Raw genomic sequence first — 15882 nt, 5'->3', positions numbered from 1 at the left:
TGCTGATAAAAGCAGAGAGTGACCAGAGAACGCTAACCCACTTCCGGCGGCTGTCCATATGCATAAACCACTTTGGAAGTCCCGTTGGTACTATCTGCTAAGGAGGGAAATGTCCAGCCCTTAAGACCCAGAATTTCCAGTTCTAGGTAATGCCTGTCAGGTGCAGTCACATACAGTGACCAAAAGGTGCACAAGGTTACTCGGAAGAACCCCAAACTGGAAAATACCCACCGGCACATCAGTAGTGAAAGAATGCATGTGGGTATTTCCACATGATGGAATGTTTTATAGCAAAGACCATCAGCAAATCACAACTACATGCGACAATATGGGCACACCTCACAAACGATGCTGAGCAAAAGCAAAAAAAAAAAAGTAATTAAAAATTTGTGATTCTATTCATGTGGAGTTTGTGAATACACAGAAACAGGTCATGATGTCTGAAGTCAGGTCAGTGGTTATTCTCGGGAGGCTGACGACTGGAGGGATGGGACATGGGGGGCGTCTGGGAAGCTGGTAACGTTGACTTTCTTGATGTTGCTTACATGGAAACGTTCATTTTGGACGATTCATGGGGAGTGCATTTATGATATGTGTGCTTTTAAAAGCTGTGTTGTATTCTAATAAAGTTTTAAAGGTAGTTTCCAGCCCAGACATGGGTGGTAACATTACATAAAGTGGACTGGGGTCCAGGCTGAAGTCAGTGTTCAGTTGTTTCTCCTGGGTGCTAGTTGTTAATCTTGATCTTGGCATGCAAAGTCACCACTCTGCATGAGAAAAATGAAGGTATTTGGGTTTTTTCTCTTTGCTAATTATCCATATACTTTACAAAATATTAGTGTTGGTCATTTGGAGCCAAACTATTTGTTGGCTTTTAAAGATATATTTTTTTTATTGTTTTTTTTTAGTAGGCTACATGCCCAATGTGGGGCTTGAACTCCCGACCCTGAGATCAAGAGTTACATGCTCTACCGACAGTCAGCCAGGCGTGCCTAAAGATATAACATTTTATATGCTATGATAAAAAACAAACAACGTTTTATACAACAGCAGGAGGTATCATAATGAAAGAAACCCTGAAGGAGAAGGCAAGGGACCCAGGTCTAGTTACTACTTGCCCTCTCCCAGCTGGGTGACTGGGGGCTTGTTGGAGTCTCAGTTCCTACTCTTTGGGTTAATGCTTTACCTGCCTGAAGGCAGAGAGGTGAACTCTGTGATCTCTTCCTCTCTAACTCTGAGATTCAAGATCTGCCATCTCCCCTCCAGGAAGAACTCTTAAAGTGACAGATGACGTAGCTTTCATTGCCACCATTGATTTCCAGTCTTTGTCCTGCTGGCATGTTCAATTGCCAACGGGGCTCCAAACTCGTGAATGTTTCAAGGTGTATGGCACAGTACAGTCTTCATGCCCTAGACCATAAAAGCATCTCACCTTCTCTTTGTCTCCACGCTGATCTTTTGGTTTTCTTGGGATCGGTTGTTCTGCAGTGAGGAGGGATTTTAGAAAATGTTCCATATTGGTGAAGAGAAGATCCGTGTTTCTCTTAATATACTGTGGAGAGCATGGAGGACACAGTTAATACCTTTGCTCCCATTTCTTTTAAGTACTCCTGGATCTTCCTAGACTGGACCTGAGCATAGTACATAGAATTCTGTCTTTAAAATCAAAGCAAGACCTCTCCACAGATGGTGGCTGACAGAGGACCAGCATTCCAGCTCCACAGCTGCCTCTGTCTTACACAAGCTTTTAACACTTCCAAGCGTCAGTTTTTTCATCTGTAAGTTAGGAATAAAAGTAGCATCTAGCTTATAAGTGCCTAGAGAAGATTAAATGAGATGGTGCATGTAAAAGTCTCAGCAGGACGGCTGGCACATGGCAAGCATGTGATAAATGTTTGCTCTGACCTGCCTTGTAGTTCCCTCTGGGAGACTGGAATATTTCAGTATATAATAACGTCAGGGTCCACACACACCTGTTCATTAATGTGGTAAATGCACTGAGAGCCTACTGATGAGCCTGGCCTGGGGGCCACCACAGGAAACAGAACAGACAAACATCTCTGTCCTCGTGGAGCTGATGTTCTATTAGGGGAGGGAAAGTAACACACAAGCGTGAGTGAGTAAGTTACACAGTAGGTTAGGAAGTCCTACGGGAGACAGAAAAGTAACGCAGAGTAAGGAAAAGCTGATGAACAGGAGAAAAGAGGGTTGCGAATGAGATGGCCTAGTCCGGGCAGGCCTCAGGGAGGAGGTGACACTTGGACAAAGACATGGAGGAGGTAAGGGAGCTGGACATACTCTAACTCGTTAGACTAGGGTTTCTCAACCTCAGCACCACTGACATTCTGGGGTGGAGAGTATTTTATTGTGGGGGCCGCCCAGGCATCGTAGGCTGTGCGGTGCCATCTGGCTTCTAACCACTGGTTAACAGCAGCAGCCCCCTCCTTGGAGCGGGACGGTCAAAAATGTCTGCAGACATTGCCTCGTGTCCTGTGGGAGTGAAAATTGCTCCTGGTTGAGAACCATTGCCATTGCAGGCAGAGGGGAGAGCTCCGAGTGTGTCTGAAGACCAGCAAGGAGGAAAAGGTGGTTGGGGGCAAGTGACCTAGGGGAAGAGTGGCCGGTGAGGGGGTGGGAGACAAGGGGCTTTGGCTTCCTCGGCTTTGACTCTAAGGGACATGAGGAGCCACAGCATGATTTTGAATTTTTCACTGGAAGAGGATCACTGTGACCAGCGTGCAGAGAACGGACTGAGGAGAGGCAAGGTCGGAATCGGGGGCCAGTTAGTAAGTGTTACAGGAATCCAGGTGAGGCGATGTGTGCCTGCACCAGGCTGCTGGCACCCTCAGCCATGAGACGTGGTTGTATTATGGAACTTCTCTGAAAGGAGAGCAACAGGGTTTCCTGATGGGCTGGTTATGGGGTGTTTGCAACAGGCTTCAAAGATGACTTTGGCTTAAAAGACCAGAAGAGTACAGTTGCCATCCATTGAGATGGGAAAGGTTTCGAGCAGAGGAGGTTTGGACAGATGGGTTTGGGGTGTGTTGAGTTTGTGATGCTTCTTACACCTACGAGTGGAGGTGGCTGGTAAGCACGTGAGGACATGGGTTCAGTTAGAGGGCTGGGTGGGGCTGGAGATAAAAATTTGAGGGTCCCTGACATATGGATAGGGTTTAAGCTAGAAGATGGGACGAGATGCCCAAGGAGAGCAGATATAGCCAGAGAAGAGACGAGTATAAGACTGAACCCTGGCCCTCCTACACGAAGAGGCCCGGGAGAAAAGGCAGATCAGCACAGGAAACTAAGAAGGAACAGCCACACAGGTAGGAGGGAACCAGAGGACGCTGGTATCCTGGGAGCCAAGTAAAGAGTGAACCGAGCAGGAAGAAGTGAGCGGATGTGTCCAATGCTGCTGTCAGAGGAGGAGAAGGGACTGTGCGTCCTCTGGGGCCCACGGGAGCTGGGGTACGACTGATTCTGGAGTCTGGATGACCACCATGGCCATCACTGTCAGCGACCGTGAAATAAACATCCCACTCGGTAACTAGCGGAGATGTGGTCACAGACAGGTGTTTACGGACATTTCCTTGGGAGATCTAGAATCTGATCTCAGATCTGCCACGACAAATAGCTTCATGATTTGGGGCAGATAGCTTATTTTCTCCTTAAATACAAAATGTGACAAAAAATATGTACGCTACCAAAAAAAAAGATGCATCCTCCCTATTCTCCAGGATCCCTGGTTGGAACGAATGAGACCATATAAACATAAGAGTGCTTTGAAATGTATAAAGTCTTATATAACTCATGGGAGAGAAGGTGTTCTTGTTTTAACTCAGGAATGAATTGATCTTTAATGGACGATGACAATTTTAAGATCACAGACACTTTTAAAAGTTAAAAAGTTGGATGATAGTATTCTCATAAAGGCGCTTTAAATAACACAATAGTAAGAATATTCTTGTCAGGCTTGCACAGGAAACAACACACTGCAGTTCAGTAAACAGGCTGCTACCAGGGCATTTCTAAATTTAATTACTGAGTCACCGTGAATTTTATAGATGGCATTCTGCATATTGATAATATGTTAGTGGGGCATGAGTTAAAAAACTAGGGAGCCCCATTTGTAATCCCCATAACTCAGAGAGCTGGGACCCCACTGTCTGCCTTATAGAATACAGGATTGAAGAACATATTGTCATATGCAGTTTGAGAAGCAGGCTGAGTGTCAGCGCAGCGTACCTCCTGGGGAGGCCAGGAATATCTGTGAGGACGTCAATTTTTAACCAACACATGCTACACCAGTTAAGATTAGTTACCTCTTCTGATGACTCTGGCTCCAAGTGAGACTCACACTTCCTTTCAAGGAGCGTAGAGAGCAGATCTCTTCCTCTTTCAGAGATGGGCTGCTCGTCTAACAGAGCAGCGCTCATGCTTTGGTCAAGCTTACTGTCCCAGGAGACAGCGGACATTCGCAGTGTGGTAGAGAATGCTTCCCCGAAATAAGCCCGCAGGCCCTGGTCAAGGAAACGGCAAGGGGGCCACATCAGTTCCGTTCTAGGTAACTGCTATTAAAGCTTCAGAATTACAGTTGAAAGAAAAATGGGGCTCGGTATGGATCCTCTTTCCTTGCCCTTAGCAGGGGTTAGGACAGTCATTCTCAATTCTGGTGAGCCTTATGCAACGACAAGGAAGTACTGGGATGCCATTCTCCTAGGAAGACCTCTTCTCTCTGAATTCCTACAGGGTGCTGCGTGCATTTTGTTATATGCTGCCACAGGAAATTCGATCAGGAAAACCTTCTTCCTGGCCAGGCGTAGGAACCAGAGGCCAACAATGGGACCTAAGGAGGTTTGAAATGTTGCACAGCTTAAAGAATTGGTTATTCTGGGAAAGAAGCTAAGAGCCCTGTGCATTTTATAAATACCTTGTAAAATGACCTCAGAAAGGCAGGGTTTGTGTCCTGGCGGAAGTCCTCGGTGGCGACGTGGGCCAAGCAATGGATCAGCAGCAGAATGAAACTTCCCACAGACGCCAGAGACTCTCTCCCAACAAACAGTGTGTTTCCAGTGCTCTAGATAGAGGAGGTACCCAAACACAGAGATGGCAACCTCAGGGAAAGTTTCCACTACCTCTTGCTCTTCCTAGTTTTATGTGGTCTAAAATAATTTTGGAATCATAAAGTCAGAGACTCCCCGGGGCTAATGGAAATTTACTGAAGGAAAGATTCAGATGTAGAGGGAAAAACTATTGCTTTAGTTCAACTCCCTGAATAAATCATGTTCCCCACTGTCTCTCTAGCTTTTGCTACCCCCGTGGTACAGAAAATAAACTACTAGAAATTCAGAGTGAAGTTACTCATGCAACTTTTTTAATCGATGTCCTCCGATCACTCTTTCCTTAAGCAGTGGTTCTCAAACTGTATCTGTGGATAAACATCACAAGGGAGTGATTCTGTTCCTGGGGGCCATCCCAGAATGTCCAGTTCTATGGGCTGGTTTAGGAGAGTCCTTGGTATTTCCATTTTTACCAATCTTCCCAGGTGGTTGACCCATGAGGTCCGAGGACCACAGTTTGAGAATTAGTGCCTTATAGGGCTCTCTGACTTTCCTTGTCTTTCATGTCTTTATTGGAATCATGTTCTCCAATATTCTGTCTTGTCTAATGGATTTGAAATAACTCCCTTGTTCAGGCAATAGGTTGGAATGGAAAATATTAGTTAATTTGGAGTCAGATCGTCTGAGATCTGTCCCTGGAATGAACTCTGGGTGGCGACACAGGACAGTGGTTAAAAAATGAGGTTGGTGTTCAAATACATCTTAACTTGAGTTTAAACTCTTGCTGACGCTGTGATCTTGAGAAAGTCACTTGACCTCAATGGGCCTCCATCTCCTAGAGCACCCATCCCTAGGGTTGGGGTGCTGTAAGCTGTGAATGACATAAGGCGTGGTACACGGCCAAGTGCCTGACACACAGTACTCAATGAATCCTGAGTTGGTATTCCTGTCAGTAAAATGGGAGTAAATTCTTGCCTACTTCATAGATTGCTTTGAGGATCAAGTGAAAGGATGCCTGGAGGGTACAAAATATGAGTAATTTTTGGTGTGATGAAATCCCCTAATAACCAACTCGTCAAGTGTGAACTGTATCCTAGCCCTCCAGCATTGGTTAGCCGTGCTCCTCTCAAATCACGATTTACCAATGAACTGTTCACACAGTTTAAGGTCTGTGTCTACCGGCCTTGGGCTGCCATCAAGGCCCTGCCAATCCTACCTATTCGAGGAATTGCAAGAACAGGAACAATTCCAATCCCTTTCTGCAGAAACATGCTGACGGTGCAGGATTTGCTGACGCTGGGACCAAGACTCTTTTATGGGAAACACCAGTCTGGAACCATCGACTCTGATGACAGAGATTCATTAACGGGCACAAAGCCATCATGATTCTCTGGGCCAGGACATTTCATTTCACTAATTGGAGAAAGCTTTTACATGGTGACATTTATTATGTCTTACTAAATGACTTATTACCGAGGGGGATAAAGAATGTCAGGACTTGAGAGAGAAAAATGTTTTATAAAATTTGGTGTTTTTGCTTATTTTTAGACCCTAGAATTTTACAAACCCTCCTCTGGGACCGAATTTGCAGCACCTGATAGAAGAAGGAGCCTTGGAAGGCATTCTCTGAGGCATCCATCGCTGGAAGATGAGAGGCAATCTGCAGGGTGATTTCAGGAGCCTGAAAAGAATAAGAAACAAATAAAAGCCAAACTGAAACCCATCGTCTTGCTCAACAGTTTTTGTGTGGCTCAGCTATAGAACACCAACCAAATTAATGGGAAGCAAATGCATTAGAATATCAACTTAAAATTTAATAGGGTAAGAAGAGGAAAGCACAGAATACTTATGTGTTTAATATTTATGCTAATTATAAGAATTAATTTATTATATTTCTAAATAGAGCGTGGCAGTCACGCAGGGGGCTCTCGCACATGATGGCCGGGTCCTCATCCCGCGCTACCCTTTCGGTTGTAGAATCCAGGTAAGTTAACTCAATCATTTTGTGTTTTCTCACCTCACTTTTAAAATGAGAAAAAAAAAAATAGATAGAGGATCCTGGAAAGATGGCAGAGGATCTTTCAGAGATTAAGCTCATCTCGCCCCATTGATACACTTAGGTAACAGCCACATCAGTGTAACTAACCCACAAAATGACCTGAAGACTGATAGAACAGACTCCTCCCAGTTAATCGCAGAGAGGAGGCCACACAGAAAAGGGTAGGAGAGCTGGAGACATGGTTGGGAACAAACCCCTAGCAAGAGGAGGAAATAACCACATGTACCAGTTTGATGGCAGCCCCAGCAATGGGCAGGGAGCAAACGTCTGATCTGACTGCGGATCCCGCCTACCAACAAAAAACTCACAAGGGGCAATATAAAGACAAAGCTCTGTCGTTCAGGGTCACTGTAACCCCAACAGAGGGACTGGGGGCAGACATCTTGTCTGTCTAGAGGCCCTACCAACAAACGAAAGACTCTCAGGGGACAATACTGGGAAAGCAACTGCAGTTCAATGTGACTGCAGCCCTAGCGAATGAGCTGAGGGCACGCATCCGGTCCGATACAACTACGAGCCCGAGGGGGCCCTAGACTGGCCCCTTAACAGTGTAGGGACTAAACCCTGCCCACAACAGGCAACGTGGGCCATTACAGCTGACCGGACTGAAGGCAACATGTCTCCACACAAGAGTAGGGTACACATAACATACATAGGAGACACCGCTGGCACATCTGGTCTGGTGAACAGGGACAATGTACTGCAGGGCCCTACTGGGCCTCTTCTTCATATGGCTGCTACTTTTTCTTTTTTTCCCAGTAATATTTTAAGATATAATTTCTTTTTTCTCCCCAAGTGTTTATTTAAATTCCAGTTAGTTAGTGTACAGTGTAATATTAGTTTCAGGTGTAAAATTTAGTGATTCATCATTTACATACAACACCCGGTGCCCATCATAAGTGCCCTCCTTAATGCCCATCACCTATTTCACCCATCCCCTGCCCATCTCCCCTCCAGTAATCATCAGTTTGTTCTCCATAGTTAAGACTCTTTTTCGTGGTTTGCCTCTCTTTCCCCGCCATGTTCATTTGTTTTGTTTCTTAAGTTCTATATGTGAGTGAAATCTTATTGTATTTGTCTTTCTCTGACTTATTTTGCTCAGCATAGTACTCTCTAGCTCTATCATGTCATAGCAAATGGCAAGATTTCATCCTTTTTCATGGCTTAGTAATATTCCATTGTGTGTGTGTGTGTGTGTGTGTGTGTGTATGTGTGTGTGTATGTATATGGTGTGTGTGCGTATATGTATACACACATATCTATATATGTATTGATTCATCAGTTGATGGACAGATGGGCTCTTTCCATATTTTGGCTATTGTTGATAGTGCTGCTATAAACACTGGTGTGTTTGTATCTCTTCAAATTAGTATATTTGCATACTTTGGGTAAATACCTAGTGGTGCAATTGCTGGATCCTAGGTTAGTTCTATTTTTAACTTTTTAAGGACCCTCCATACTGTTTTCTGGAATGGCTGCTCTAGTTTGTGTTCCCTCCAACACTACGCAAGTGTTCCCCTTTCTCCACATCCTCCCAACACCTGTTGTTTCCTGTGTTGTTAATATTAACCATTCTTTCAGGCATGAGACCATATCTCATTGTGATTTTGATTTGCATTTCATTTGATGAGTGATGTTGAGCATCTTTTCATGTATCTGTTGACCATCTGGATGTTATCTTTGGAGAAATGACTGTTCATGTCTTCTGCCCATTTTTAACTGGGTTGTTTGTTTTTTCGGTATTGAGTTTTAAATAAGTTCTATATATATTTTAGATACTAAACCTTTACCAGATATGTCATTTGCAAATAATTTCTCCTATTCCATAGGTTGCCTTTTAGCTTTGTTGATGGTGCCTTCACTGTGCAGAAGCTTTTTATTTTGATGAAGTCCCATAGTTTATTTTTGCTTTTGTTCCCCTTGCTGCTGAAGACATATCTAGTAAGATGCTGCTATGGCTGATGTCAGAGAGGTTACTGCCTGTGTTCTCTTCTAGGATTTTGATGGTTTCCTGTCTCACATTTAGGTCTTTCATTCATTTTGAATTTGTGTCTGTGAATGGTGTAAGAAAGTGGTCCAGCTTCATTCTTTTGCATGATGCTGCCCAGTTTTTCCAACACCATTTGTTGAAGAGACTGTCCTTTTTTCACTGGATATTCTTTCCTGGTTTGTCAAAGGTTAATTGGCCATATAGTTGTGGGTTAATTTCTCAGTTTTCTTTTCTGTTCTATTGATCTATGCATCTTTTTTTATGCCGGTACCATCCCGTCTTGATCACTAAGCTTTGTAATACAACTTGAATTCTGGAATTGTGATATCTCCAGCTTTGCTTTTCTTTTTTAAGGTTGCTTTGGCTTTTTTGGTTCCATACAAATTTTAGGATTGCTTGTTCTAGCTCTGTGAAAAATGCTGGTGGTATTATGATAGAGACTTAGCTGACTTTCTTAATACATAGAAACAAAGGGTTGGACAAAATGAGGAGACAGAGGAATATGTCCTAAATGAAAGAACAGGACAAAATCACAGCAAAGAGCTCAGTGAAATGAAGATAAGCAATATCCCTGATAAAGAATTCAAAGTAATGATCATAAAGATACTTACTGGTCTTGAGAAAGAAGGGGATGATCTCAGCAAGATCTTCAACAAAGAGATAGAAAATATAAAAAAAGAACTAATCAGAGATGAAGAGCTCAATAGCTAAAATTAAAAACACACTGGAGGGAATTAACAGCAGATTAGAGGATACGGGAGAACAGAGCAGTGAGCTTGAAGAGAGAGAATAATGGAAAATAACCAAGTTGAACAGGACAAAAAAGAATAATAATAAATGAGAGTAGGTTAAAGGAACTCAGCAACACTATCAAGTGTAGTAACATTCCTATTACCTGGATCCCAGAAGGAAAAGAGAAAGCAGGGAGCAGAAAACTTATTAGAAGAAATAACAGCTGAAAACTTCCCTAATCTGGGGAAGGAAACAGATGTCCAGATCCAGGAGGTACAGAAAGCCCCAACAAAATCAATCCAGGGAGGTTCACACCAAAACATATAATAATTGAAGTGGTAGGAAGTAGTGATAAAGAGAATTTTAAAAGCAGCAAGAGAAAAGAAAATAGTTACACACAAGGGAAACCTCATAAAGCTATCAACTTATTTTTCAGCACAACTTTGCAGGCCAGAACACGGTGGCATGATATATTCAAAGTGCTGAAAGGAAAGAAAAAACTGCAACCAAGAATACTTTATCCAGCAAGGCTATAATTCAGAATAGAAGGAGAGATAAAGAGTTTCCCAGAAAAAAGTAAAAGGAGTTCATCACCACTAAACCAGCCTTATGGGAAACATTAAAGGTAATTCTTTAAGTGTAAAGAAAAGGCTGTATTTAGGTGTAATAGAATTAGGAAAGGAAAAAAATTCATAGGTAAATAGAAACATAATAAAAGTAGATTAATCATTTATAAACCAGGTACAAAAGTTAAATCACAAAGGGACTAAAATCAATTATATCTATAAAAACCAGTCAAGGAATTCACAAAATAAAAGGATGTAAAATATGGCATAATATAAATAAAATGTTGGGGAGGGGATTAAAATTTTAGTGCTTTTATTTTAAAATTTTAAGGATTTTATTTATATATTTGACACAGAGAAAGAAAGAGAGAGATCACAAGTAAGTAGATCAGCAGGCAAAGGGAAAGAGAGAAGCAGGGTCCCACTGAGCAGGGAGCCTGATGCAGCTGGATCCGAGGACCCTGGGATCATGACCTGAGCCGAAGGCAGATGCTTAACTGATGGAGCCACCCCAGCACCCCAATTTTAGTGCTTTTTGAATGGGTTCACTCTTAAGTGACCATCAACTTAACATAGATTGCTATATAGATAGGACATTATATATCAACCTAATGGTAACCACAGATCAAAAACCTATAACAGGCCAAAAACAAAGAGAAAGAAATCCAAGCATATCACTAAGGAAAACCATCAAACCAAAGGGAAGAGAGTAAAAGAAGAAAGGAATGGAGAACTACAAAACAATCATGAAAACACATAACAAAATGGCAAAAGTATGTACTTATCAATATTCACTTTGTTTAGAGGTCCTAGCAAGGGAATGCATCTACTTGTACGCCCACAATAATTACTTTGAATATAAATGGACTAACTGCACCAGTCAAGACATGGGCTGACTGAATGGATCAAAAAGCAAGACCCAGCTATATGCTGCCTATGAGAGATTCACTTTGACCTAAAGACACAGATTGAAAGTGAAGGTATGGAAAAACATTTTTCATGCAAATGGAAGTGAAAAGAAAACTGAAGTATCAATAATGGGCAAAATAGACTTTAAAACAAAAACTAACAAGAGACGAAGAATACTACCTAATGATAGAAGGAACAATTCAACAAGGAGATGTAAAAATTGTAAATATTTATGCACCCAACATGGGAGGACTCACATATATAAAGCAACAATTTACAGACATAAAGGAAGAAATCAATAATAGTAGGGACTTTACCACCCCACTTACATCAATGAGTAGATCATCTAGCCAAAATATCAACAAGGAAACGGTGGCTTTGAATGACACATTGGACCAGATAGATCGAACAGATACATTCAGAACATTTTATCCAAAAACAGAGTACCCATTCTTTTCATATGCAAATGAAACATTCTCCAGAACAGATCACATGTTAAGACACAAAACAAGTCTCAACAAATTAAAAAAGACAGAAATCATGTCATGAATATTTTCTAACTACAAGGGTATGAAACTAGAAATCAATCTCAAGAAAAAATCCAGAAAGAACACAAATACATGAAGGTTAAATAACATGTTATTAAGCAATAAATGGGTCAACCAACACATCAAAGAAGAAATAAAAAAATACATATGGAGACAAATGAAAATGAAAACCCAATAGTCCCAAATCTTTGGGATGCTGCAATAGCGGTTGTAAGATGGAGAATCACAGCAATATAGGCCTAATCCAAGAAGCAAGAAGAATCTCAAATAAACCACCTAACCTTACAACAAAAGGAGCCTGAAAAAGAAGAATATACAAAGCCCAAAGCCAGTAAAAGCAAAGAAATAATAAATATTAGAGTAGAAGTAAATAAAATAAGGACTTAAAATTAGAACAAATTAGAAAATTTTCAAAATTGATAAACCTTCAGCCACACTCATAAAGACAGAGAGAGAGAGGGAGAGGACTCAAATAAATAAAATCAGAAATAAATGAGAAGAACTAACAACTAACACCATAGAAATACAAAACATTATAAGAGAATATTATGAAAAATTATATGCCCACAAATTGGATGACCTAAAAGAAATGGGTAAATTCCTAGGAACATATAACCTTCTAAAACTGCAAATAGGAAGATTAGAAAATTTTGACAGACAAATTACTAGCAATAAAATTGAATCAGTAATTGAAAAAAAAAAACAAAAAACAAATCTCCCCAAAAACAAAAATCCAGGACCAGATGGCTTCCCAGGTGAATTCTAACAAACATTTAAAGAACCGTTAATACCTATTCTCAAGCTACCCCAAAAGACAGAAGAGGAAGGAAAGCTTCCACATTCATTCTATGAGGTCAGCATTATCCTGATTCCTATACCAGATAAAGACACTACAACCACCCCCCCATTTAACTCTATGCCAATATCTCTGATGAACATAGATGCAAAAATCCTCAACAAAATATTAGCAAACTGAATCCAACAATATATTTTAAAAAATCACTCACCATGATCAAGTGGGATTTATTCCAGGGGTGCAAGTGTCATTCAATATTCACAAATCAACCAACATGATACCTCATATTAACAAGAGAAAGAATAAAACCATATCATCATCTCAATAGATGCAGAAAAAGCATTTGGCAAAATACAACATCCATTCATGATAAAAATCTTCAACAAAGTAGGTAGAGACCATACATGAAAAACCCACAGCTAACACCATTATATGGTGTTAAAACTGGGAGCTTTTCCTTTAAGATAGGGAATTAGACACGGATGTCCACTCTCACCGCTTTTATTCAACATAGCACTGGAAACACTAGCCACAGCAATCAGAAAAGAAAAAGATGTATAATCCCAATTGGTAAAGAAGAATTTTGTAAAACTTTCACTATTTATAGGTGACATGATGCTATATATGGAAAACCCTAAAGACTCCACCAAAAAACTATTAGAACTGATATATGAATTCAGTAAAGTCACAGGATGCAAAGTTAATATACAGTGTTGCATTTCTATAACGAATAATGAAGTAGCAGAAAGAGAAATTAAGAAAACAGTCCCATTTACAATTGCACCAAAAATAGTAAAAAGCCCAGGAATAAATTTAACCGTGGAGGTGAAAGACCTGTACTCTGAAAACTATAAAACACTGATGAAGGAAAGGATGCCTGGGTGGCTCAGTTGGTTAAGCATCTAGCTTTGGCTCGGGTCATGATTCCAGGATCCTGGGATTGAGTCCCACATTGGACTCCCTGCTCATCCAGGAGCCTGCTTCTCCCTCAGCCTGCCACTCCCACTGCTTGTGCTCTCTCTCTCTCTCACCCTGAAAAATAAATAAGTAAACTCTTCATTACACTGATGAATGAAATTGAAGATGACAAACGGAAGGATATTCCATGCTCATGGACTGGAAGAACCAATATTGTTAAAATGTTCGTATTTCCCAAAGCAATATACAAATTTAGTGTAATACCTTTGAGAATACCAATAGTATTTTTTTTTAAAGATTATTTATTTACTTGAGAGAGAGAGAGAATGAGAAAGAGAGAGAGCGTGAGAGGGGAGAAGTCAGAGGGAGAGACAGACGACTGGATGAAAGAGACATGGCATACATATATACATAGATATACACAATGGAATATTAATCAGTCATAAAAAGAAGAATGAAATCTTGCCATCTGTGATAACATGAAAGGACCTAGAGGGTATTAGGCTAAGTGAAATAACTCAGGGAAAGAAGGACAAATACCATGATTTCACTCATATGTGGAATTTAAGAAACAAAACAAATGAACAAAGGAGAGACAAACAAAACAAAGAACAAACTCACAATTGTCAGAGGGAAGGAGAGAGGGAGAAACAGGTGAAGGGGACTGACAGTACACTTGTCATGATGAGCACTGAGTAATGTATAGAATTGTTGAATCAGATTATACACCTGAAACTAATAGAATGCTGTGTTAATTATACTTGAATAAAAAATGAGAAAAATAATAGTATCTATGGCATAGGGTTTTTGTGAAGATTAAATGAATTAATTCATGCAAGTTGTTTAGAACATTTTATGGCATGGATAAAGTACTAAATTGATTCTACTTACTGTCAGTTGAGAGATTAGACTGTAGATTGGTAAAGTGACTTTTTTAAAAGATTTTATTTATTTATCTGACAGAGAGAGAGAGATCACAAGTAGGCAGAGAGGCAGGCAGAGAAAGCGGGGGAAGCAGGCTCCCTGCTGAGCAGAGAGCCCGATGCGGGGCTCGATCCCAGGACTCTGAGATCATGACCTGAGCCGAAGGCAGCGGCTTAACCCACTGAGCCACCCAAGTGCCCCTGGTAAAGTGACTTCTGTCAGTCCCTTTATAAGAGAGACTAGTAAATTCCCAATTCCAGCTGCTTAATCCCAACACATATCACCACCTGAAAGCCTCCTTCCTGGTCACCTTAACCTTCTTGACTGCAAGACGACTGCTCCACAGAGAGGCCAGAACCCAGACTTACATGCAGCTGGGGGATGAGGAAGTGCAGGACAGAGAGGCCATACTGGTAAACCACAAACTCCCTGGCAGAAAGGTCTGTGGGTTGCACAGTGATAAGCTCTTCCTTCTGCATTATCTGACGTTTTGGGACATCCTGCAAAGAGCTTTGGGGGGCTATAGAAATCAAGAGAAAACAGCAACGATTTCACTGACTTTTCTGTCCAGTAACGATTCTTAATAAAAGCAACAAGAACAACACCACTATTCAACTTAGAAAAGGTGTAATTGCTTCGATCATCCATTCATCCACCCACCCATCCAAATAACCATCCACACATCCATCCACCCACCCATCCACCCATCTCCATCCACCCACTCACCCATTCATCCATCCACCCACTCACCCATCCATCTGTCCACCCACCCAACCACCCACCCATCTACCCACCCATCCATCCGTCCACCCAACCATCCACCCATCTCCATCCACCCATCCATCCACCCACCCACCCATCCACCCAGCCATCCACCCACCCACCCATCCACCCAGCCATCCACCCATGCATCCATGCTATCTATATGCACTGTGCCTCAGATCCTCCCATCCATTTTCATGAAAAAGCAACTCAGTAAATAGGAACAAAAGTGCCTGAACCAAAAACAAAACAAAACAAAACAAAACAACAACAACAAAAAAACCCAAGGATCTGGAAAAGATGGCAACAATTTTCTTTTACTATTTCATAGGATTGTTCGGAGCACTAAATGTAATGTCCTCAGAACTGTGTCTGCCCCAGGGTAAGCACTCAGTAAACATTAGCTGGATTAACATCACAATCTTCCTTCCTCAGAGAATTCTCTCTAATGGGCCTTAGGTCTTTAAACATACTGTGTTGTCTTTTTATTCTTGAGAAGACAATGAGAAAAGCTTGGGTAGCATGGTGTGGGAAACAATGCTGAACTTGCAGCCAGAGACCTGGGTTCTGGTCCAGGTCCTGGGACACCCCAGGAAAGATACTAAACTTCTTTGAGCATCA

The 15882-nt window shown here is 41.5% G+C and overlaps 1 protein-coding gene across 1 annotated transcript in view; it reads right to left on the bottom strand.

The window, feature by feature from the left end:
* Positions 1-394: 394 nt before the first annotated feature.
* Positions 395-15882, bottom strand: part of LOC116855563 — a 33344-nt gene continuing 17856 nt past the window's right edge. Inside the window, 7 exon segments of the mRNA XM_032838399.1 lie at positions 395-724; positions 726-767; positions 1433-1552; positions 4320-4517; positions 4928-5074; positions 6652-6738; positions 14868-15019. Coding sequence (XP_032694290.1) covers positions 701-724; positions 726-767; positions 1433-1552; positions 4320-4517; positions 4928-5074; positions 6652-6738; positions 14868-15019 — 770 coding nt within the window. The 3' untranslated portion in view covers positions 395-700.

This window comes from Lontra canadensis, unplaced genomic scaffold (genome assembly GCF_010015895.1).
Source record: "Lontra canadensis isolate GAN:19392208 unplaced genomic scaffold, GSC_riverotter_1.0 scaffold104, whole genome shotgun sequence".
Lineage (NCBI taxonomy): Eukaryota > Metazoa > Chordata > Mammalia > Carnivora > Mustelidae > Lontra > Lontra canadensis.
This window is presented reverse-complemented; position numbering and strand designations above follow the sequence as displayed.